Source organism: Bombina bombina, chromosome 5 (genome assembly GCF_027579735.1).
Source record: "Bombina bombina isolate aBomBom1 chromosome 5, aBomBom1.pri, whole genome shotgun sequence".
Taxonomy (NCBI): domain Eukaryota; kingdom Metazoa; phylum Chordata; class Amphibia; order Anura; family Bombinatoridae; genus Bombina; species Bombina bombina.
This window is the reverse complement of record NC_069503.1, coordinates 82361999-82387621: the sequence shown is the minus strand read 5'-3', so window position 1 is coordinate 82387621 and position 25623 is coordinate 82361999. Positions and strand designations below refer to the sequence as shown.

General features: G+C 38.8%; 1 protein-coding gene across 1 annotated transcript; it reads left to right on the top strand.

Moving 5' to 3' along the window:
• The first annotated feature begins 261 nt into the window (after nucleotides 1-261).
• On the top strand, nucleotides 262-24176 carry LOC128659220 (gastrula zinc finger protein XlCGF8.2DB-like). The gene is made up of 3 exons (XM_053712898.1): nucleotides 262-283; nucleotides 21209-21322; nucleotides 22479-24176. The coding sequence occupies exons 2-3, from the start codon at nucleotides 21304-21306 to the stop codon at nucleotides 23591-23593; spliced, it is 1134 nt and encodes a 377-aa protein (XP_053568873.1). The 5' UTR covers nucleotides 262-283; nucleotides 21209-21303; the 3' UTR covers nucleotides 23594-24176.
• Nucleotides 24177-25623: the final 1447 nt, after the last annotated feature.

Sequence of the window (25623 nt, the reverse complement as noted above, 5' to 3'; positions counted from 1 at the left end):
AACCGAAAAGAGGCCGGATACTCTGCTGCAGGACCCTATAAAGGTAAGAACAAAACACCGCCTCCTCTCCTGCAACAATGTAACAAACAAACACAATCTCCAGACTTCAAGTTGGTAATCCCTTAGTGATGTTACAGGCCCACTAGAGGGCCCTCCACTCTCATTTTGTCTGATTGGCTGCTGCTTAACATGTGACTTCTCTGCATGTATTCTGGGAGATGTAGTTCAGTATTGAACTGACCTTTGTTCTCCTCCCATTTACTTCCTGTGCAGCTGCTGCTGGGTGAGTGAGTCAGGCTGTGTGTATTGTGTGATAAAACGTTTTAGTCACTTTCTGGTCTTCTTAAAAATATTATAATTGTTATAAATGTTGTCCTATTAATGCATGTTACTCATCTACTTGTGCCAGGCAAAGGGATACGAAGTGCTGTTTAACTCTTTGTGTTAGTGAAGGATTAATACCCACTACAGATTTCTGTGCTAGTGAAAGGTTAATACACACTGTGCTGCTCTCTGTGCTAGTGAAGGGTTAATACACACTGTGCTGCTCTCTGTGCTAGTGAAGGGTTAATACACACTGTGCTGCTCTCTGTGCTAGTGAAGGGTTAATACACACTGTGCAGCTCTCTGTGCTAGTGAAAGGTTAATACACAATGTGCAGAGCTCTGTGCTAGTGAAGGGTTAATACACACTGTGCTGCTCTCTGTGCTAGTGAAGGGTTAATACACACTGTGCTGCTCTCTGTGCTAGTGAAGGGTTAATACACACTGTGCTGCTCTCTGTGCTAGTGAAGGGGTAATACACACTGTGCTGCTCTCTGTGCTAGTGAATGGTTAATACACACTGTGCTGCTCTCTGTGCTAGTGAAGAGTTAATACACACTGTGCTGCTCTGTGTTAGTGAAGGGGTTAATACACACTATGCAGCTCTCTGTGCTAGTGAAGGGTTAATACACACTGTGCAGCTCTCTGTGCTAGTGAAAGGTTAATACACACTGTGCTGCTCTCTGTGCTAGTGAAAGGTTAATACACAATGTGAAGAGCTCTGTGCTAGTGAAGGGTTAATACACACTGTGCTGCTCTCTGTGCTAGTGAAGGGTTAATACACACTGTGCAGCTCTCTGTGCTAGTGAAAGGTTAATACACAATGTGCAGAGCTCTGTGCTAGTGAAGGGTTAATACACACTGTGCTGCTCTCTGTGCTAGTGAAGGGTTAATACACACTGTGCTGCTCTCTGTGCTAGTGAAGGGTTAATACACACTGTGCTGCTCTCTGTGCTAGTGAAGGGTTAATACACACTGTGCTGCTCTCTGTGCTAGTGAAGGGTTAATACACACTGTGATGCTCTCTGTGCTAGTGAAGGGGTTAATACACACTGTGCAGCTCTCTGTGCTAGTGAAGGGTTCATACACACTGTGCTAGTGAAGGGTTAATACACACTGTGCTGCTCTCTGTGCTAGTGAAGGGTTAATACCCACTACAGATTTCTGTGCTAGTGAAGGGTTAATACACACTGTGCTGCTCTCTGTGCTAGTGAAGGGTTAATACACACTGTGCTGCTCTCTGTGCTAGTGAATGCTTAATACACACTGTGCTGCTCTCTGTGCTAGTGAAGGGTTAATATATACTGGTGCTGCTCTCTGTGCTAGTGAAGGGTTAAAACACTCTGTGCTGTTCTCTGTGCTAGTGAAGGGTTAATACACACTGTGCAGCTCTCTGTGCTAGTTAAGGGTTAATACACACTGTGCAGCTCTCTGTGCTAGTGAAGGGTTAATACACACTGTGCAGCTCTCTGTGCTAGTGAAGGGTTAATACACATTGTGCTGCTCTCTGTGCTAGTGAAGGTTAATACTCACTGTGCTGCTCTCTGTGCTAGTGAAAGGTTAATACACAATGTGCTGCTCTCTGTGCTAGTGAAGGGTTAATACACACTGTGCTGCTCTCTCTGCCAGTGAAGGGTTAATACTCACTGTGCTGCTCTCTGTGCTAGTGAAGGGTTAATACACACTGTGCTGCTCTCTGTGCTAGTGAATGGTTAATACACACTGTGCTGCTCTCTGTGCTAGTGAAGGGTTAATACACACTGTGCTGCTCTCTGTGCTAGTGAAGGGTTAATATATACTGGTGCTGCTCTCTGTGCTAGTGAAGGGATAAAACACTCTGTGCTGTTCTCTGTGCTAGTGAAGGGTTAATACACACTGTGGTAGTGAATGGTTAATACACTGTGTTGCTCTTTTGCTAGTAAATGGTTAATAGACACTGTGTAGCTCTCTGTGCTAGTGAAGGGTTAATACACACTGTGCTGCTCTCTATGCTAGTGAAGGGTTAATACACACTGTGCTGCTCTCTGTGCTAGTGAAGCGTTAATACACACTGTGTAGCTCTCTGTGCTAGTGAAGGGTTAATACACACTGCTGCTCTCTATGCTAGTGAAGAGTTAATACACACTGTGCTGCTCTCTGTGCTAGTGAAGGGTTAATACACACTGTGCTGCTCTCTGTGCTAGTGAAGGGTTAATACACACTATGCAGCTCTCTGTGCTAGTAAAGGGCTAATACACACTTTGCCGCTCTCTGTGCTAGCGAAGGGTTAATACATACTGTGCTGCTCTCTGTGCTAGTGAAGGGTTAATACACACTGTGCTGCTCTCTGTGCTAGTGAAGGGTTAATACACACTATGCAGCTCTCTGTGCTAGTAAAGGGCTAATACACACTTTGCCGCTCTCTGTGCTAGCGAAGGGTTAATACACACTGTGCTGCTCTCTTTGCTATTGAAGGGTTAATGCACACTGTGCCCTCAAAGCGCACATTATTAGCCTTGCTTTATCTAGGGGCGCCCGGTAACTAGCGCAGAGGGCCACGCGGTAACTAATAACGCCACATAGTTAGTCTTATTTGTAGAAGCCAATCTGACCTTGGTACTGAGTAGCCAAAGGGTTGTAACACATAAATATATATGTATATAAGCACAGTAACACATAAATATATATGCATATAAGCATAGTAACACATAAATATATCTGTATAAACACATAGTAATACATAAATACAGTATATCTGTATATACACATAGTAACACATAAATATATCTGCTTAAACACATAGTAATACATAAATACAGTATATCTGTATATACACATAGTAACACATAAATATATCTGCTTAAACACATAGTAATACATAAATACAGTATATCTGTATATACACATAGTAACACATAAATATATCTGCTTAAACACATAGTAATACATAAATACAGTATATCTGTATATACACATAGTAACACATAAATATATCTGCTTAAACACATAGTAATACATAAATACAGTATATCTGTATATACACATAGTAACACATAAATATATATGCATAAACACATAGTAATACATAAATACAGTATATCTGTATATACACATAGTAACACATAAATATATATGTATAAACCCATAGTAACACATAAATATATATGCATAAACACATAGTAATACATAAATACAGTATATCTGTATATACACATAGTAACACATAAATATATCTGTATAAACACATAGTAATACATAAATACAGTATATATGTATATACACATAGTAACACATAAATATATATGTATAAACACATAGTAATACATAAATACAGTATATCTGTATATACACATAGTAACACATAAATATATATGTATAAACCCATAGTAACACATAAATATATATGTATAAACACATAGTAACACATAAATATATATAATTTGGAAAGCCTATATTTCATGGTGCTCCCCTCATAATTTTTCTTGGCATTCTTTTAGAATTCCTCAGATTTTACAGTTTCTTCAGGATGGTTTGGATAAAGGTTTGTCTGCAAGTACTTTCAAGGGACAAATCTCTGCTCTTTCTGTCTTATTTCATAGAAATATTGCTAAGCTTCCTGATATTCACTGTTTTGTTCAGGCTTTGGTTCGTATCAAACCTTTAAGTCCATTTCTCCTCCTTGGAGTCTTAATTTGGTTTTAAGGATTTTGCAGACTTCTCCTTTTGAACCTATTAATTCTTTGGATATTAAACTACTTTCTTGGAAAGTGTTATTTATTTTGGCTATCTCTTCTGCTAGAAGAGTTTCTGAATTGTAGACTCTCTCTTGTGAATCACCTTATCTGATATTTCATCAAGATAAAGCGGTTTTACGGACTTCCTTTAAATTTTTACCTTAAGTTGTGAATTCTATCAAAATTAGTAGAGAAATTGCTGTTCCTTCTTTGTGTCCTAATCCTAAGAATTCTCTTGAGATCTCTACATTCTTTGGATGTGGTAAGAGCTTTGAAATACTATGTTGAAGCTACTAAGGTCAGAAAGCCTCTGCCGTTTCTTTGGCATCTTGGTTGAAACCTTTGATTCACAAGGCTTATTTGAAGGTGAGGAAGTCTCCGCCTCATAGAATTACAGCTCATTCTACCAGATCAGGTGCCACTTCTTGGGCTTTCAAGAATGGAGCTTCAATTGATCAGATTTGCAAAGCAGCAACTTGGTCTTCTTTGCATAGATTTACTAAATTTTACCCTTTTGATGTCTTTACTTATTCCGAAGCAGTCTTTGGTAGAAAAGTTCTTCAGTCAGCTGTCTCAGTTTGATTCTTTTTGCCTATGATTTGAGTTTTTTTGAAATTTAAGAAAACTTAATCAGATTAGATTTAATTTTTTCAGTGGAAGTAGCTGTTTTTATTTTTATCCCTCCCTCTCTAGTGACTCTGTGGTGTTCCATATCTTGGGTATTGTATCCCATATGTCACTCGCTCATGGACTCTTGCCACTTACATGAACGAAAAACATAATTTATGCTTACCTGATAAATTCCTTTCTTCTGTTGTGTGATCAGTCCACGGGTCATCATTACTTCTGGGATATAACTCCTCCCCAACAGGAAATGCAAGAGGATTCACCCAGCAGAGCTGCATATAGCTCCTCCCCTCTACGTCAGTCCCAGTCATTCGACCAAGAATCAACGAGAAAGGAGTAACCAAGGGTGAAGTGGTGACTGGAGTATAATTTAAAAGATATTTACCTGCCTTAAAACAGGGCGGGCCGTGGACTGATCACACAACAGAAGAAAGGAATTTATCAGGTAAGCATAAATTATGTTTTCTTCTGTTATGTGTGATCAGTCCACGGGTCATCATTACTTCTGGGATACCAATACCAAAGCAAAAGTACACGGATGACGGGAGGGATAGGCAGGCTCATTATACAGAAGGAACCACTGCCTGAAGAACCTTTCTCCCAAAAATAGCCTCCGAAGAAGCAAAAGTGTCAAATTTGGAAAATTTGGAAAAAGTATGAAGCGAAGACCAAGTTGCAGCCTTGCAAATCTGTTCAACAGAGGCCTCATTCTTAAAGGCCCAAGTGGAAGCCACAGCTCTAGTGGAGTGAGCTGTAATTCTTTCAGGAGGCTGCTGTCCAGCAGTCTCATAGGCTAAACGTATTATGCTACGAAGCCAAAAAGAGAGAGAGGTAGCAGAAGCTTTTTGACCTCTCCTCTGTCCAGAATAAACGACAAACAGGGAAGAAGTTTGGCGAAAATCTTTAGTTGCCTGCAAGTAGAACTTGAGGGCACGAACTACATCCAGATTGTGTAGAAGACGTTCCTTCTTTGAAGAAGGATTTGGACACAAGGATGGAACAACAATCTCTTGATTGATATTCCTGTTAGTGACTACCTTAGGTAAGAACCCAGGTTTAGTACGCAGAACTACCTTGTCTGAGTGAAAAATCAGATAAGGAGAATCACAATGTAAGGCTGATAACTCAGAGACTCTTCGAGCCGAGGAAATAGCCATTAAAAACAGAACTTTCCAAGATAACAATTTTATATCAATGGAATGAAGGGGTTCAAACGGAACACCCTGTAAAACGTTAAGAACTAAGTTTAAACTCCATGGCGGAGCAACAGCTTTAAACACAGGCTTGATCCTAGCTAAAGCCTGACAAAAGGCCTGGACGTCTGGATTTTCTGACAGACGCCTGTGTAACAAGATGGACAGAGCTGAAATCTGTCCCTTTAATGAACTAGCTGATAAACCCTTTTCTAAACCTTCTTGTAGAAAGGACAATATCCTAGCGATCCTAACCTTACTCCAGGAGTAACCTTTGGATTCGCACCAGTATAGGTATTTACGCCATATTTTATGGTAAATCCTTCTGGTAACAGGCTTCCTAGCCTGTATCAGGGTATCAATAACCGACTCAGAAAAACCACGTTTTGATAAAATCAAGCGTTCAATTTCCAAGCAGTCAGCTTCAGAGAAGTTAGATTTTGATGTTTGAATGGACCCTGGATCAGAAGGTCCTGTCTTAGAGGTAGAGACCAAGGCGGACAGGATGACATGTCCACTAGATCTGCATACCAAGTCCTGCGTGGCCATGCAGGCGCTATTAGAATCACTGATGCTCTCTCCTGTTTGATTTTGGCAATCAATCGAGGAAGCAGCGGGAAGGGTGGAAACACATAAGCCATCCCGAAGTTCCAAGGTGCTGTCAAAGCATCTATCAGAACCGCTCCCGGATCCCTGGATCTGGACCCGTAGAGAGGAAGTTTGGCGTTCTGGCGAGACGCCATGAGATCTATCTCTGGTTTGCCCCAACGTCGAAGTATTTGGGCAAAGACCTCCGGATGAAGTTCCCACTCCCCCGGATGAAAAGTCTGGCGACTCAAGAAATCCGCCTCCCAGTTCTCCACTCCCGGGATGTGGATTGCTGACAGGTGGCAAGAGTGAGACTCTGCCCAGCGAATTATCTTTGATACTTCCATCATTGCTAGGGAGCTTCTTGTCCCTCCCTGATGGTTGATGTAAGCTACAGTCGTGATGTTGTCCGACTGAAACCTGATGAACCCCCGAGTTGTTAATTGGGGCCAAGCCAGAAGGGCATTGAGAACTGCTCTCAATTCCAGGATGTTTATTGGAAGGAGACTCTCCTCCTGATTCCATAGTCCCTGAGCCTTCAGAGAATTCCAGGCAGCGCCCCAACCTAGTAGGCTGGCGTCTGTTGTTACAATTGTCCAGTCTGGCCTGCTGAATGGCATCCCCCTGGACAGGTGTGGCCGATAAAGCCACCATAGAAGAGAATTTCTGGTCTCTTGATTCAGATTCAGAGTAGGGGACAAATCTGAGTAATCCCCATTCCACTGACTTAGCATGCACAATTGCAGCGGTCTGAGGTGTAGGCGTGCAAAAGGTACTATGTCCATTGCCGCTACCATTAAGCCGATCACCTCCATGCATTGAGCTACTGACGGGTGTTGAATGGAATGAAGGACACGGCATGCATTTTGAAGCTTTGTTAACCTGTCTTCTGTCAGGTAAATCTTCATTTCTACAGAATCTATAAGAGTCCCCAAGAATGGAACTCTTGTGAGAGGAAAAAGAGAACTCTTCTTTTCGTTCACTTTCCATCCATGCGACCTTAGAAATGCCAGAACTAACTCTGTATGAGACTTGGCAGTTTGAAAGCTTGAAGCTTGTATTAGAATGTCGTCTAGGTACGGAGCTACCGAAATCCCTCGCGGTCTTAGTACCGCCAGAAGGGCACCCAGAACCTTTGTGAAGATTCTTGGAGCCGTAGCCAATCCGAATGGAAGAGCTACAAACTGGTAGTGCCTGTCTAAGAAGGCAAACCTTAGATACCGGTGATGATCTTTGTGAATCGGTATGTGAAGGTAAGCATCTTTTAAATCTACTGTGGTCATGTACTGACCCTTTTGGATCATGGGTAAGATTGTCCGAATAGTTTCCATTTTGAACGATGGAACTCTTAGGAATTTGTTTAGAATCTTTAAATCTAAGATTGGCCTGAAAGTTCCCTCTTTTTTGGGAACCACAAACAGGTTTGAGTAGAACCCTTGTCCTTGTTCCGACCGCGGAACCGGATGGATCACTCCCATTAATAACAGATCTTGTACACAGCGTAGAAACGCTTCTTTCTTTATCTGGTTTGTTGACAACCTTGACAGATGAAATCTCCCTCTTGGGGGAGATAATTTGAAGTCTAGAAGGTATCCCTGAGATATGATCTCTAGCGCCCAGGGATCCTGAACATCTCTTGCCCAGGCCTGGGCGAAGAGAGAAAGTCTGCCCCCCACTAGATCCGGTCCCGGATCGGGGGCTCTCGGTTCATGCTGTCTTTGGGGCAGCAGCAGGTTTCCTGGCCTGCTTGCTCTTGTTCCAGGACTGGTTAGGCTTCCAGCCTTGCCTGTAACGAGCAACAGCTCCCTCCTGTTTTGGTGCAGTGGAGGTTGATGCTGCTCCTGTTTTGAAATTCCGAAAGGGACGAAAATTAGACTGTCTAGCCTTGGCTTTGGCTTTGTCTTGAGGTAGGGCGTGGCCCTTACCTCCTGTAATGTCAGCGATAATTTCTTTCAAACCGGGCCCAAATAAAGACTGCCCCTTGAAAGGTATATTAAGTAATTTGGACTTAGAAGTAACATCAGCTGACCAGGATTTTAGCCACAGCGCCCTACGTGCCTGTATGGCGAATCCTGAGTTCTTAGCCGTAAGTTTGGTTAAATGTACTACGGCCTCCGAAATGAATGAATTAGCTAGTTTAAGGACTCTAAGCCTGTCCGTAATGTCGTCTAGCGTAGATGAACTAAGGTTCTCTTCCAGAGACTCAATCCAAAATGCTGCCGCAGCCGTAATCGGCGCGATACATGCAAGGGGTTGCAATATAAAACCTTGTTGAACAAACATTTTCTTAAGGTAACCCTCTAATTTTTTATCCATTGGATCTGAAAAAGCACAGCTATCCTCCACCGGGATAGTGGTACGCTTAGCTAAAGTAGAAACTGCTCCCTCCACCTTAGGGACCGTTTGCCATAAGTCCCGAGTGGTGGTGTCTATTGGAAACATCTTTCTAAATATTGGAGGGGGTGAGAACGGCACACCGGGTCTATCCCACTCCTTAGTAACAATTTCAGTTAGTCTCTTAGGTATAGGAAAAACGTCAGTACTCGCCGGTACCGCAAAGTATTTATCCAACCTACACAGTTTCTCTGGTATTGCAACGGTGTTACAATCATTGAGAGCTGCTAAGACCTCCCCTAGTAATACACGGAGGTTCTCCAATTTAAATTTAAAATTTGAAATATCTGAATCCAATCTGTTTGGATCAGAACCGTCACCTACAGAATGAAGCTCTCCGTCCTCATGCTCTGCAAGCTGTGACGCAGTATCAGACATGGCCCTAGTATTGTCAGCGCACTCTGTTCTCACCCCAGAGTGATCACGCTTGCCTCTTAGTTCTGGTAATTTAGACAAAACTTCAGTCATAACAGTAGCCATATCTTGTAATGTTATCTGTAATGGCCGCCCAGATGTACTAGGCGCCATAATATCACGCACCTCCCGGGCGGGAGATGCAGGTACTGCCGCGTGAGGCGAGTTAGTCGGCATAACTCTCCCCTCGCTGTTTGGTGAAATTTGTTCAAATTGTACAGATTGACTTTTATTTAAAGTAGCATCAATACAGTTAGTACATAAATTTCTATTGGGCTCCACCTTGGCATTGGAACAAATGACACAGATATCTTCCTCTGAGTCAGACATGTTTAACACACTAGCAATAAACTTGCAACTTGGTTATAATCTTTTTTAGCAAAAACGTACTGTGCCTCAAAGAGGTACTAAACGATTAAATGATTAAATGACAGTTGAAATAATGAACTGAAAAAACAGTTATAGCATCAAACTTTAAAACAACACAACTTTTAGCAAAGGTTTGTTCCCATTAGAAAAATAACAATAATTAAATTTGACATAAAAATTACAGAGCAACGTTTTTATTCACAGTCAATATAAAATTCTCACAGCTCTGCTGAGAGAATCTACCTCCCTCCAAAGAAGTTTGAAGACCCCTGAGATCTGTCAGAGATGAACCGGATCATGCAGGAAATATAAGAGTAACTGACTGGAATTTTTTGATGCGTAGCAAAGAGCGCCAAAAACGGCCCCTCCCCCTCACACACAGCAGTGAAGAGAAACGAAACTGTCACAATTAAAACCAAACAACTGCCAAGTGGAAAATAATGCCCAAATATTTATTCACTCAGTACCTCAGAAATGTAAACGATTCTACATTCCAGCAAAAACGTTTAACATGATAAATACTTATTAAAAGGATTAGTGACTTTTAACAGAGTAGTTCCGGTGAAATACCATCCCCAGAATACTGAAGTGTATACATACATGTCATTATAACGGTATGGCAGGATTTTCTCATCAATTCCATTCAGAAATTAAAAACTGCTACATACCTCAATGCAGATTCATCTGCCCGCTGTCCCCTGATCTGAAGCTTTTACCTCCCTCAGATGGCCGAGAACAGCAATATGATCTTAACTACTCCGGTTAAAATCATAGTAAAAAAACTCTGGTAGATTCTTCCTCAAACTCTGCCAGAGAAGTAATAACACGCTCCGGTGCTATTGTAAAATAACAAACTTTTGATTGAAGTCATAAAAACTAAGTATAATCACCATAGTCCTCTCACACATCCTATCTAGTCGTTGGGTGCAAGAGAATGACTGGGACTGACGTAGAGGGGAGGAGCTATATGCAGCTCTGCTGGGTGAATCCTCTTGCATTTCCTGTTGGGGAGGAGTTATATCCCAGAAGTAATGATGACCCGTGGACTGATCACACATAACAGAAGAAACATAATTTATGTAAGAACTTACCTGATAAATTCATTTCTTTCATAGTGGCAAGAGTCCATGAGGCCCACCCTATTTTTTGGTGGTTATGATTTTTTTTTTGTATAAAAGCACATTATTCTTCCAGTTCCTCTTTTAGTATGCTTTTTTACTCCTCACTACTTGGCTATAAGTTAAAACTGTGGTGATGGGTGTATTTATCGGCATTTTGGATTTTGGGAAACTTTGCCCCCCTTCTGGTAGGAATGTATATCCCATACGTCACTATCTTATGGACTTTTGCCACTATGAAAGAAATTAATTTATCAGGTAAGTTCTTACATAAATTATGTTTTTATGGTGTTCTACCCATAATTATTCTTGGCATTCTTTCAGAATTCCTAGGATTTTACAGTTTCTTCAGGATAAGGGTTTGTCTGCAAATACTGGCAAATTTCAGCTTTTTCTGTGTTATTTCATAGAAAGATTGCTAAACTTCCTTATATTCACTGTTTTGTTCAGGCTTTGATTTGTATTAATCCAAAACTCAAAATGTGGGGAGTAAAAGAGCTCTCCACATAACAGTATACACTAATAGCACTCCAGAGTCCAAAGGAGAAAATTGAATCATCTGGGATTATGAAAAATATCACAGAGGAATAATTATATGGTAGCGTTAATGACACTAGGGTCAGATAGTTGAGTGGATTAAAATTTAACTTTTATTAGAGAAATTAATTAAAATTAAAACAACACACAAACAACATGCAAGTTAAAACTACGTAAGGGGGGGGGGGGCAAGTAAGCAAAGTAAATAGTAGCATCAAAGTAGTACACCAGAGAAGTACCCAATATCTAAGTATTATGGGAGAAAAGATTACTAGCATGCATAGCCAGTAATCATAAGTAGAAATATCCCATATTAATATATTGTGGGTAATACTCAAAAAAATAATAGCTGCTGCTTTGGTAGTAATGTGCCAACTGTGAAAGAGGCTCAACAATAGTTAGTTGAAAAATGGACCGCTTATCAAACTAAAATAATGAACGCACTATTGAGAATAATTAAGGGTTAAATCACCATATTGTACGCTCCAGAATCTAAATGGTGCTAGCAACACAAAAATGAATGTGTTGGTAGTTAGCTGGTAACCCTGAATCTGAATGGTGCTAGCAACATAAATGCATATGCTGGTAGTCAGCTAGTAATCCTAAAGCGCCTAATTAAAATATACCTATACACACTACAGAGTGGTTAGGTAATACTTGTCAAAAAGCCGACAAGCGGCGAAACATGTTAGGGAATTGGTGAGGAGTCCAGTGAACTCCTGTGTTTTAGGATTCGTTTAGGGGGGCACGATCAGCGTGTCTTATTACGTTAATGAATAAGCAGTCCACTTTATAGTATGGGTATCTGTTACTCCTAGATTTGTTGCTGGATGTGGGTCTGAGAGGCGACTAGTAGGGTTGCACCGATACCGATACTAGTATCGGTATCGGTACCGATACCAAGTATTTGCATGAGTACTTGTACTCATGCAAATGCACCGATACATGCTCCCATTTCATTTTAAACTGGAGTGGAAACTAAACTAAAAATTGTATACTACTGTTCTGCCAATACAAATTGCTGTAATTTGTATTATTGTAGGAGAGATCACTGTACCTCGTTCAGACAAACCCCTGAAGTACTGGGCAGTTAATAAACAGATTTCCAGCTCTGGCTAAAATGGCCCAAAAATATCTTTCTGCCCCATGCAGTAGTGTGGAAAGTGAAAGACTGTTCAACTTAGAGTCGAACCTCCATACAAATGTCAGATTGATGTTATATAACAGCATAATTAGGCGCTTTATATAACAGCATAATTAGGTGCTTTAGGATTACTAGCTGACTACCAGCATATGCATTTATGTTGCTAGCACCATTCAGATTCAGGGTTACCAGCTAACTACCAACACATTCATTTTTGTGTTGCTAGCACCATTTAGATTCTGGAGCGTACAATATGGTGATTTAACCCTTAATTATTCTCAATAGTGCGTTCATTATTTTAGTTTGATAAGCGGTCCATTTTTCAACTAACTATTGTTGAGCCTCTTTCACAGTTGGCACATTACTACCAAAGCAGCAGCTATTATTTCTGAGTATTGCCCACAATATATAAATATGGGATATTTCTACTTATGATTACTGGCTATTCATGCTAGTAATCTTTTCTCCCATAATACTTAGATATTGGGTACTTCTCTGGTGTACTACTTTGATGCTACTATTTACTTCGCTTACTTGCCCCCCCTTACATAGTTTTAACTTGCATGTTTGTGTGTTGTTATAATTTTAATTAATTTCTCTAATAAAAGTTAAATTTTAATCCACTCAACTATCTGACCCTATTGTCATTAACGCTACCATATAATTATTCCTCTGTGATATTTTTCATAATCCCAGATGATTCAATTTTCTCCTTAGGACTCTGGAGTGCTATTAGTGTATACTGTTATGTGGAGAGCTCTTTTACTCCCCACATTTTGAGTTTTGGATTAGCAATTTTTATACACGGCACCTACCTTGGAACTCGCAGTGATACTACTGGAGTATCCTTGGAGTCTCAATTTGGTTTTGACGATTTTGCAGGCTTCTCCATTTGAGCCTATGCATTATTTGGATATTAACTACTTTCTTGGAAAGTGTTATTTATTTTGGCTATCTCTTCTGCTAGCAGAGTTTCCGAATTGTCTGCTCTCTCTTGTGAGTCTCCTTATCTGATTTTCCATCAAGATAAAGCTGTGAATTCTAACTATCAATAGGGAAATTGTTGTTCCTTCCTTATGCCATAATCCTAAGAATACTCTTGAAAGGTCTTTACATTCTTTGGATGTGGTAAGAGCTTTGAAATATTATGTTGAGGTTACTAAAGATTTCTGAAAGACTTCTAGTCTATTTATTATTTTTTTCTGATTCCAGGAAAGGTCAGAAAGCCTCTGCCATTTCTTTGGCATCTTGGTTGAAACTTTTGATTCACAAAGCTTATTTGGAGGTGGGGCTGTCTCCGTCTCAGATAAATACAGCTCGTTCTCCTAGGTCTGTTGCCACTTCATGGGTTTTCAAGAATGAAGCTTCAGTTGATCAAATTTGCAAAGCAGCAACTTGGTGGTCTTTGCATACTTTTACTAAATTTTACCATTTTGATGTTTGCTTCTTCGGAAGCAGCCTTTGGTAGAAAGGTTCTTCAGGCAGTTGTCTCAGCTTGATTCTAATGCATTTTTTTATTTGAGTTTTTTTGACATTTTTAAAGAAAACTTAATTATTTTTTGGGATTTAATTTCTCAGCGGATTTAGCCGTTTTTATTTTATCCCTGCCTCTCTAGTGACTCGTGGACTTCCACATCTTGGGTATTATATCCCATATGTCACTAGCTCATGGACTCTTGCCACTTACATGAAAGAAAACACAATTTATGTAAGAACTTACCTGATAAATTAATTTCTTTCATAGTGGCAAGAGTCCATGAGACCCACCCTATTTTTTTGTGGTTATGATTTTTTTTTTGTATAAACACATTCTTTTTTCCAGTTCCTATTTTTTGTATGCTTTTTACACCTCACTTCTTGGCTATACGTTCAACTGAAGTATGAGTGAGGTGGGAGGTGTATTTATAGGCATTTTGAGGTTTGGGAAACATTGCCCCCTCCAGGTAGGAATGTATATCCCATAAGTCACTAGCTCATGGACTCTTGCCACTATGAAATAAATGAATTTATCAGGTAAGTTCTTACATAAATTATGTTTCTTTCATGTAATTAGCAAGAGTCCATGAGCTAGTGACGTATGGGATATACATTCCTACCAGGAGGGGCAAAGTTTCCCAAACCTCAAAATGCCTATAAATACACCCCTCACCACACCCACAATTCAGTTTTACAAACTTTGCCTCCTATGGAGGTGGTGAAGTAAGTTTGTGCTAGATTCTACGTTGATATGCGCTCCGCAGCAGGTTGGAGCCCGGTTTTCCTCTCAGCGTGCAGTGAATGTCAGAGGGATGTGAGGAGAGTATTGCCTATTTTGAATGCAGTGATCTCCTTCTACGGGGTCTATTTCATAGGTTCTCTGTTATCGGTCGTAGAGATTCATCTCTTACCTCCCTTTTCAGATCGACGATATACTCTTATTTATATACCATTACCTCTGCTGATTCTCGTTTCAGTACTGGTTTGGATTTCTACAAACATGTAGATGAGTGTCCTGGGGTAAGTAAGTCTTATTTTCTGTGACACTCAAAGCTATGGTTGGGCACTTTGTTTATAAAGTTCTAAATATATGTATTCAAACATTTATTTGCCTTGACTCAGGATGTTCAACATTCCTTATTTTCAGACAGTCAGTTTCATATTTGGGATAATGCACTTGAATCAATTATTTTTCTTACCTTAAAAATTTGACTTTTTTTCCCTGTGGGCTGTTAGGCTCGCGGGGGCTGAAAATGCTTCATTTTATTGCGTCATTCTTGGCGCAGACTTTTTTGGCGCAAAAAAATATTTTCTGTTTCCGGCGTCATACGTGTCGCCGGAAGTTGCGTCATTTTTGACGTTCTTTTGCGCCAAGGATGTCGGCGTTCCGGATGTGGCGTCATTTTTGGCGCCAAAAAGCATTTAGGCGCCAAATAATGTGGGCGTCTTATTTGGCGCTAAAAAATATGGGCGTCGCTTTTGTCTCCACATTATTTAAGTCTCATTTTTCTTTGCTTCTGGTTGCTAGAAGCTTGTTCATTGGCATTTTTTCCCATTCCTGAAACTGTCATTTAAGGAATTTGATCAATTTTGCTTTATATGTTGTTTTTTCTCTTACATATTGCAAGATGTCTCACGTTGCATCTGAGTCAGAAGATACTTCAGGAAAATCGCTGTCTGGTGCTGGAACTACCAAAGCTAAGTGTATCTGCTGTAAACTTTTGGTAGCTATTCCTCCAGCTGTTGTTTGTATTAATTGTCATGACAAACTTGTTAATGCAGATAATATTTCCTTTAGTAATGTACCATTACCTGTTGCAGTTCCATAAACATCTAATGTTCAGAATGTTCCTGATAACATAAGAGATTTTGTTTCTGAATCCATCAAGAAGGCTATGTCTGTTATTCCTCCTTCTAGTAAACATAAAAAAATCTTTTAAAACTTCTCTTTATACAGATGAATTTTTAAATGAACATCATCATTCTGATTCTGATGACTCTTCTGGTTCAGAGGATTCTGTTTCAGAGATTGATGCTGATAAATCTTCATATTTATTTAAAATGGAATTTATTCGTTCTTTACTTAAAGAAGTACTAATTGCTTTAGAAATTGAGGATTCTGGTCCTCTTGATACTAATTCTAAACGTTTAGATAAGGTCTTTAAATCTCCTGTGGTTATTCCAGAAGTTTTTCCTGTTCCTAGTGCTATTTCTGAAGTAATTTCCAGAGAATGGGATAAATTGGGTAATTCATTTACTCCTTCTAAACGTTTTAAGCAATTATATCCTGTGCCGTCTGACAGATTAGAATTTTGGGACAAAATCCCTAGAGTTGATGGGGCTATTTCTACCCTTGCTAAACGTACTACTATTCCTACGTCAGATGGTACTTCGTTTAAGGATCCTTTAGATAGGAAAATTGAATCCTTTCTAAGAAAAGCTTATCTGTGTTCAGGTAATCTTCTTAGACCTGCTATATCATTGGCTGATGTTGCTGCAGCTTCAACTTTTTGGTTGGAAATTTTAGCGCAACAAGTAACAGATCATGATTCTCATAATATTATTATTATTCTTCAACATGCTAATAATTTTATCTGTGATGCCATTTTTGATATTATCAGAGTTGATGTCAGGTTTATGTCTCTAGCTATTTTAGCTAGAAGGGCTTTATGGCTTAAAACTTGGAATGCTGATATGGCTTCTAAATCAACTCTACTTTCCATTTCTTTCCAGGGTAACAAATTATTTGGTTCTCAGTTGGATTCTATTATCTCAACTGTTACTGGTGGGAAAGGAACTTTTTTACCACAGGATAAAAAATCTAAGGGTAAAAACAGGGCTAATAATCGTTTCCGTTCCTTTCGTTTCAACAAAGAACAAAAGCCTGATCCTTCATCCTCAGGAGCAGTTTCAGTTTGGAAACCATCTCCAGTCTGGAATAAATCCAAGCCTTCTAGAAAAGCAAAGCCAGCTTCTAAGTCCACATGAAGGTGTGGCCCTCATTCCAGCTCAGCTGGTAGGGGGCAGGTTACGTTTTTTCAAAGAAATTTGGATCAATTCTGTTCACAATCTTTGGATTCAGAACATTGTTTCAGAAGGGTACAGAATTGGTTTCAAGATGAGACCTCCTGCAAAGAGATTTTTTCTTTCCCGTGTCCCAGTAAATCCAGTGAAAGCTCAAGCATTTCTGAATTGTGTTTCAGATCTAGAGTTGGCTGGAGTAATTATGCCAGTTCCAGTTCTGGAACAGGGGATGGGGTTTTATTCAAATCACTTCATTGTACCAAAGAAGGAGAATTCCTTCAGACCAGTTCTGGATCTAAAAATATTGAATCGTTATGTAAGGATACCAACGTTCAAAATGGTAACTGTAAGGACTATCTTGCCTTTTGTTCAGCAAGGGCATTATATGTCCACAATAGATTTACAGGATGCATATCTGCATATTCCGATTCATCCAGATCATTATCAGTTCCTGAGATTCTCTTTTCTGGACAAGCATTACCAGTTTGTGGCTCTGCCGTTTGGCCTAGCTACAGCTCCAAGAATTTTTACAAAGGTTCTCGGTGCCCTTCTGTCTGTAATCAGAGAACAGGGTATTGTGGTATTTCCTTATTTGGACGATATCTTGGTACTTGCTCAGTCTTCACATTTAGCAGAATCTCATACGAATCGACTTGTGTTGTTTCTTCAAGATCATGGTTAGAGGATCAATTTACCAAAAAGTTCATTGATTCCTCAGACAAGAGTAATCTTTTTAGGTTTCCAGATAGATTCAGTGTCCATGACTCTGTCTTTGACAGACAAGAGACGTCTAAAATTGATTTCAGCTTGTCGAAACCTTCAGTCACAATCATTCCCTTCGGTAGCCTTATGCATGGAAATTCTAGGTCTTATGACTGCTTCATCGGACGCGATCCCCTTTGCTCGTTTTCACATGCGACCTCTTCAGCTCTGTATGCTGAATCAATGGTGCAGGGATTACACAAAGATATCTCAATTAATATCTTTAAAACGGATTGTACGACACTCTCTAACGTGGTGGACAGATCACCATCGTTTAATTCAGGGGGCTTCTTTTGTGCTTCCGACCTGGACTGTAATTTCAACAGATGCAAGTCTCACAGGTTGGGGAGCTGTGTGGGGATCTCTGACGGCACAAGGAGTTTGGGAATCTCAGGAGGTGAGATTACCGATCAATATTTTGGAACTCCGTGCAATTTTCAGAGCTCTTCAGTCTTGGCCTCTTCTAAAGAGAGAATCGTTCATTTGTTTTCAGACAGACAATGTCACAACTGTGGCATACATCAATCATCAAGGAGGGACTCACAGTCCTCTGGCTATGAAAGAAGTATCTCGAATTCTGGTTTGGGCGGAATCCAGCTCCTGTCTAATCTCTGCGGTTCATATCCCAGGTATAGACAATTGGGAAGCGGATTATCTCAGTCGCCAAACGTTGCATCCGGGCGAATGGTCTCTTCACCCAGAGGTATTTCTTCAGATTGTTCAAATGTGGGAGCTTCCAGAAATAGATCTGATGGCGTCTCATCTAAACAAGAAACTTCCCAGGTATCTGTCCAGATCCCGGGATCCTCAGGCGGAAGCAGTGGATGCATTATCACTTCCTTGGAAGTATCATCCTGCCTATATCTTTCCGCCTCTAGTTCTTCTTCCAAGAGTAATCTCCAAGATTCTGAAGGAATGCTCGTTTGTTCTGCTGATAGCTCCGGCATGGCCTCACAGGTTTTGGTATGCGGATCTTGTCCGGATGGCCTCTTGCCATCCGTGGACTCTTCCGCTAAGACCAGACCTTCTGTCGCAAGGTCCTTTTTTCCATCAGGATCTCAAATCCTTAAATTTAAAGGTATGGAGATTGAACGCTTGATTCTTGGTCAAAGAGGTTTCTCTGACTCTGTGATTACTACTATGTTACAGGCTCGTAAATCTGTATCCAGAGAGATATATTATAGAGTCTGGAAGACTTATATTTCTTGGTGTCTTTCTCATCATTTTTCTTGGCATTCTTTTAGAATTCCGAGAATTTTACAGTTTCTTCAGGATGGTTTAGATAAAGGTTTATCCGCAAGTTCTTTGAAAGGACAAATCTCTGCTCTTTCTGTTCTTTTTCACAGATAGATTGCTAGTCTTCCTGATATTCATTGTTTTGTACAAGCTTTGGTTCGTATAAAACCTGTCATTAAGTCAATTTCTCCTCCTTGGAGTTTGAATTTGGTTCTGGGGGCTCTTAAAGCTCCTCCGTTTGAAACTATGCATTCATTGGACATTAAATTACTTTCTTGGAAAGTTTTGTTACTTTTGGCGATCTCTTCTGCCAGAAGAGTCTCTGAATTATCTGATCTTTCTTGTGAGTCTCCTTTTCTGATTTTTCATCAGGATAAGGCGGTGTTGCGAACTTCTTTTGAATTTTTACCTAAAGTTGTGAATTCCAACAACATTAGTAGAGAAATTGTGGTTCCTTCATTATGTCCTAATCCTAAGAATTCTAAGGAGAAATCGTTGCATTCTTTGGATGTTGTTAGAGCTTTGAAATATTATGTTGAAGCTACTACGTCTTTTCCGAAAGACTTCTAGTCTATTTGTTATCTTTTCCGGTTCTAGAAAAGGCCAGAAAGCTTCTGCCATTTCTTTGGCATCTTGGTTGAAATCTTTAATTCATCATGCCTATGTCGAGTCGGGTAAAACTCTGCCTCAAAGGATTACAGCTCATTTTACTAGGTCAGTTTCTACTTCCTGGGCGTTTAGGAATGAAGCTTCGGTTGATCAGATTTGCAAAGCAGCAACTTGGTCCTCTTTGCATACTTTTACTAAATTCTACCATTTTGATGTATTTTCTTCTTCTGAAGCAGTTTTTGGTAGAAAAGTACTTCAGGCAGCGGTTTCAGTTTGAATCTTCTGTTTATGTTTTTCATTAAACTTTATTTGGGTGTGGATTATTTTCAGCAGGAATTGGCTGTCTTTATTTTATCCCTCCCTCTCTAGTGACTCTTGCGTGGAAAGATACACATCTTGGGTAGTCATTATCCCATACGTCACTAGCTCATGGACTCTTGCTAATTACATGAAAGAAAACATAATTTATGTAAGAACTTACCTGATAAATTCATTTCTTTCATATTAGCAAGAGTCCATGAGGCCCGCCCTTTTTTGTGGTGGTTATGATTTTTTTGTATAAAGCACAATTATTCCAATTCCTTATTTTATATGCTTTCGCACTTTTTTCTTATCACCCCACTTCTTGGCTATTCGTTAAAATGAATTGTGGGTGTGGTGAGGGGTGTATTTATAGGCATTTTGAGGTTTGGGAAACTTTGCCCCTCCTGGTAGGAATGTATATCCCATACGTCACTAGCTCATGGACTCTTGCTAATATGAAAGAAATGAATTTATCAGGTAAGTTCTTACATAAATTATGTTTTTTTTCACAGCTAGAGGGCATTAGTTCATGGGTTTCAAATAGGTAACATTGTGCTCATGCAGGTGAAGTTATTTAAGAGTGAGCACTGATTGGCTAAAATGCAAGTCTGTCAAAAGATCTGAGATAAGGAGGCAGTCTGCAGAAGCTTAGATACAAGCTAATAACAGAGGCAAAAAGTATATTTATTTAACAGTGTTGGTTATACAAAACGGGGAATGGTAAATAAAGGGATTATCTATTTTTTTTTTAATCAATAACATTGTTGGTGTTTACTATCCTTTTAAGACAACTCACTACTGACCAAGAGAATTTTAAGGACTGGAGGTAAAGCAAATGAAATATACAAAATGTGGAGTCTTTTAAGCATTGTTCAAATTGGTCACAAGGAGGGGTATCTCAGACTACAGATACAGTGTATAGCTTCATATAACAACGGAATATCACACACATAGTATCTGTGTATGTTTGTCTGACAGTGATGATTAGTAGGGAGTACACTAACAATACTGTAGTATTACATTTAACTTAGCATTAAAACAATTTTGTGTAAGTGCTGCTCTTTCAAAATTAATTATAATAAAAACGATTATAATATATTTGTAAGGTTGTGGTTTACCCCACTCATAAATAGATTGTCTGCTCCTGAGCTTATATTGTAAAGTTCTGGGAAGATTCATATTTAAGGTCCAATTATAACACCTACAGAGCTAACTGTACTAAATGTTTGTACTGAATCAATAGCACATATGTAATAACCTAATCAGCTGATCTGTATCACATGACTTGTTATGTATGCCTTTAATTATACCATACGTACAGTTAATCAGAACCATTATTTATTATTATCTGTCTAACCATTTAATATACTTTTTACAGACACGGCCAGAGCACTGTGAGATATTGGGTATTGATGTAACTGGAGTGAATAAGGGAACCTTCTTCCTGATCAGACATTGGAGCCTGTTATCAGCATGAACTCACATGTGCTAGGTTAGTAAAATAGATATTATGCTGACTTTAATTACTGGGAAAATAAAATAAATCACTCATTAAAAAAATATAAACTATTATATTTATATCTGCATCTATTAATGTAATTTGTGTCAGCACCTTCTCTCAGTACACCTACAACTCTACCTTCCTCTGCCCTGACCCAGCTCATGGAAGAACACCCATAACTACACTTATGCCTACCTTGTTGCCATGTGTGAGACACCCACAACTCCACCAGTGAGTGTTTCCCAACCCAGAACCACCACTGATTTGTGTGCTTAAAGGGACACTGAACCTAAAAAAAATGATTTTGTGATTCAGATAGAGCATGACATTTAAAGCAACTTTCTATTTTACTCCTATTATTAAATTTTCTTTATTTGAAATGCAAGAATGTAAGTTTAGATGCCGGACCATTTTTGGTGAACAACCTGGGTTGTTCTTGCTGATTGGTGGATACATTTACCTACCAATAGTGCTATCCAGGGTTCTAAACCAAAAAGATAGCTTAGATGCCTTCTTTTTCAAATAAAGATAGCAAGAGAACAAAGAAAAGTTGATAATAGGAGTAAATTAGAAAGTTGCTTAAAATTGCCTGCTCAATCTGAATCACAAAATAAAAAAATTGGGTTCAATGTTCCTTTAATGTGATTGTGAGTATTATTAAAACTAATAAAGCTAGCTAAGAAGCATCATAAGATACCTGTTTATTAACCTCTCAAAACATCTCACACTGATTATTAGTCTGTAATGATTAAGACATCATGTTCTCACCCAACTGGTTAAGCATGAGCGGGCAGGGCTGTATATGCATTTGTTTGTGCAATGTTAAATGAGAATGGTGGATGCCACCTCTCCTGAACAGAATACAGATATACTGGTTCCCTGTCTGAGAACATTATCCACACGCATTATGTTTAATTGGACCCTATAAATTGTTTTCATCAGTAATCAGTGGTTTAGTTTATTATAATGTAGATATATTTACATTCTTTGTCTTTCATTCTTTTAATTTGGGATTTAAAGGTTAATTATTTTAAAAATTAACACAAAACAGAAGACAGTGTAAATAAATATGATTTTTTTAAAAGATGGATTCCATTATAAAGAATAAACTTTCTTTATTTTCTTTATTCCATTTCTTTTTATGTAGACAAACACATCAATAGTCCATATCCATCCTTCTCTACAGGAAGCACCAGTCCTATACTGCAGACTCCAAAAGTCTTAGACACTGACGACTATTCACAAACATTGGGGATATCACAGCAGATATTTAAAGAAGATGGCGAATTGGCAGGAACTGTGCAGCAATCATTATGTACAGAGAGTAATTTAGTCATCAAACAAGAGGACAACATTTATGAGTTATCTAGTGAAATGATTATCCCTGAGGATAAACCACACATATTTACTGGGATTTCAAAACGTTTCAAAGAAGGGAAAAGTCTACAGTCTAGCCATATTATTCATACAGATAAGAAACCATTCAAATGTACAGAATGTGAGAAAATCTTCACATGTAATTTGCATCTCCTTGAACACTACACAGTTCACACAGCTGTGAAACCTCACATGTGTACAGAATGTGGGAGATGTTTCACAACTAAAGGAAGCCTTAGCTATCACAAAAAGACCCACACAGGGGAGAAACCTTTTACATGTAATGAATGTGGAAAAAGTTTCACACATAAGAGTTATCTGAAAAATCATGAAAGGATTCACACAGGAGAAAAACCTTTCACTTGTACAGAGTGTGGAAAAAGTTTTACAAACAAGAGGGAACTAAAAAATCATGAAAGGATTCACACAGGAGAAAAGCCGTTCACATGTACAGAGTGTGGAAAAAGTTTTACAGAAAAAAGTAATCTGAGAAAACATGAAAGGATTCACACAGGAGAAAAGCCTTTCACATGTACAGAGTGTGGAAAAAGTTTTACAAACAAGAGTGATCTAAAAAATCATGAAAGGATTCACACAGGAGAAAAGCCCTTCACATGTACAGAGTGTGGAAAAAGTTTTACAGAAAAAAGTAATCTGATAACTCATGAAAGGATTCACACAGGGGAAAAGCCTTTCACATGTACAGAGTGTGGAAAAAGTTTTAAACGAATAAATACTCTGAAAACTCATGAAAGGATTCACACAAGAGAAAAACTTTTCACTTGTACACAGTGTGGAAAAAGATTTACAAAAAAGCGGAATCTAAAAACTCATGAAAGGATTCACACAGGAGAAAAACCTTTCAAATGTACAGAGTATGGATAAGGTTTTACTGAAAAGAGTTGTCTGAAAACTATTGAAATGATTCACACAGGAGAACCCCCTTTCACATGTACAGAGTGTGGAAAAGTTTTACACAAATAAGTAATCTTAAAACTCATGAAAAGATTCACACAGGAGAAAAACTTTTCACATGTACAGAGTGTGGAAAAGGTTTACAGAAAAGGCATCTGAAATTTCATGAAAGGATTCCTATAGGAGAAAAGCCTTTCACATGTACAGTGTGTGGAAAAGGATTTACACGAATTGATAATCTGAACACTCATGAAAGGAGTCACACAGGAGAAAAACATTTCACATGTACAGACTGTGGAAAATGTTTTACAGTAAAGAGTAATCTGAAAACTCATGAAATGATTCACAAGGGAAGAAACCTTTCACAAGTTTAGAAAGTGTAAAAAGGTATCACAAAACACCAAATATTTACTTACAAAATAAACTTTATGTGAACAGTGTGGAAACCTTTTAAAAATTATCATAAAGATGATACACTCTCTAAATAGAAGAGTCAAAAAAGTTTCCTATTGCAAAAAAATACTTTATAAATCCCAGTTACAAAATCTCCATATTGGAAGTGTTCTCCTGTTGTCCTTTGTTCCTCTATATATGTGCACTTAAGTTTCTCTCATATAAATGTGATAAAATACAAACACCACACAGGAATATACAGATTTGTCCTCATACTGACCAGTTTACACAGCCATTCACCACCAAAGCACCCCCAGTTTTTATTAATATGACAGTGTTAGTAGTTGTACATTTGTTTTACATAGGGGAGAAAATAATTATATTTGCAGAATAAAGGAGTCTTTATATGAATAGAGTGTTAGAGAATTATAAACAAGAACATCAGTCTCAAATGATTTACATCTGGGAGCTATATTTAATGTGCACATCATGTGGATAAACCTTTTCTTATAGCAATAGATGCTTAGCATTGTACATGTTATATACCAGAGGAATTACTGAGGGGAAACTGATTTTATTTAATGAGACACAATGGGCTAGATTACAAGTGGAGCACTAATTTATTGCGCAACCGCAAATGGTGTGTGCAATAAATAATCAGTCATTACAAGTAGCTGATTATTGCTACAGCAAGCTTGTGGTAGCAATTAATGCTTCAGATCAGATCTCTGGTTCATTTTATAAATGTCCTTAAATTTACGTGTTTGTTTTCTTTAAAGAAAAAAAAACGGAAAAAAGTATCATTTAAAAAAATTAAAAAATTAACCCTGCACTTAGCAGTATTTGAGGGCTAAAGTTTGTGAAGTGTTAGAAAAAATGGCACAATGATTCTGTGCAATGCGAATGCAAGGTCACTTTGCATTGCACGTATGTGTGTGAGAGAGAGCGAGTGTGTGTAAGAGAGAGTATGTATGTATGTATGTGTGTGTGAGAGAGAGTGTGTGACTGTATGTAAGTGTCAAAGTGTATGAGAATGTCTTTGTGTCTTTCTGTGTGTAAAAGAGTGAGTGTATTTGTGTGCAAGAGAGAGTATGTGAGTGTATTAGTGTGTTAGTGTCTTTGTGTGTGATTGTGTGTGTGAAATAGTGAGTGTATTTGTGTGTGAGAGAGAGTATGCAGTATGTGTGTGTATCAGTATGTTAGTGTGTGTGAGAGTATGTGTGTTTGTGTGTCTATTAGTGAAACAGTGTGAGTGTGTATTAGTGTGTTAGTATGTGAGAGTGAGTGCCAGTGTGTATGAGAGAGAGTGTGTTAGTGTGAGAGAGTGTGAATATCTACGTGCAAGTTTGTGCTTATGTGCTATTACACATAGTGTGCTGTGCTATTACACATAGTGTGCTGTGCTATTATACATAGTGTGCTGTGCACGGCGCATGAGTGTTTGGGTTTGGTCTGAACTAAAGGTGCAACCCTAGTCTTACTCTATATAAGCTTTCTCTCTTTAAAGTGCGATGTAAAGTAAAAACTTGAGGACACTGTACAAATGCACAGATAACCTTATATAGTATTAAAGTATCACTATAGTTTTATATTATTTATATTTTTCT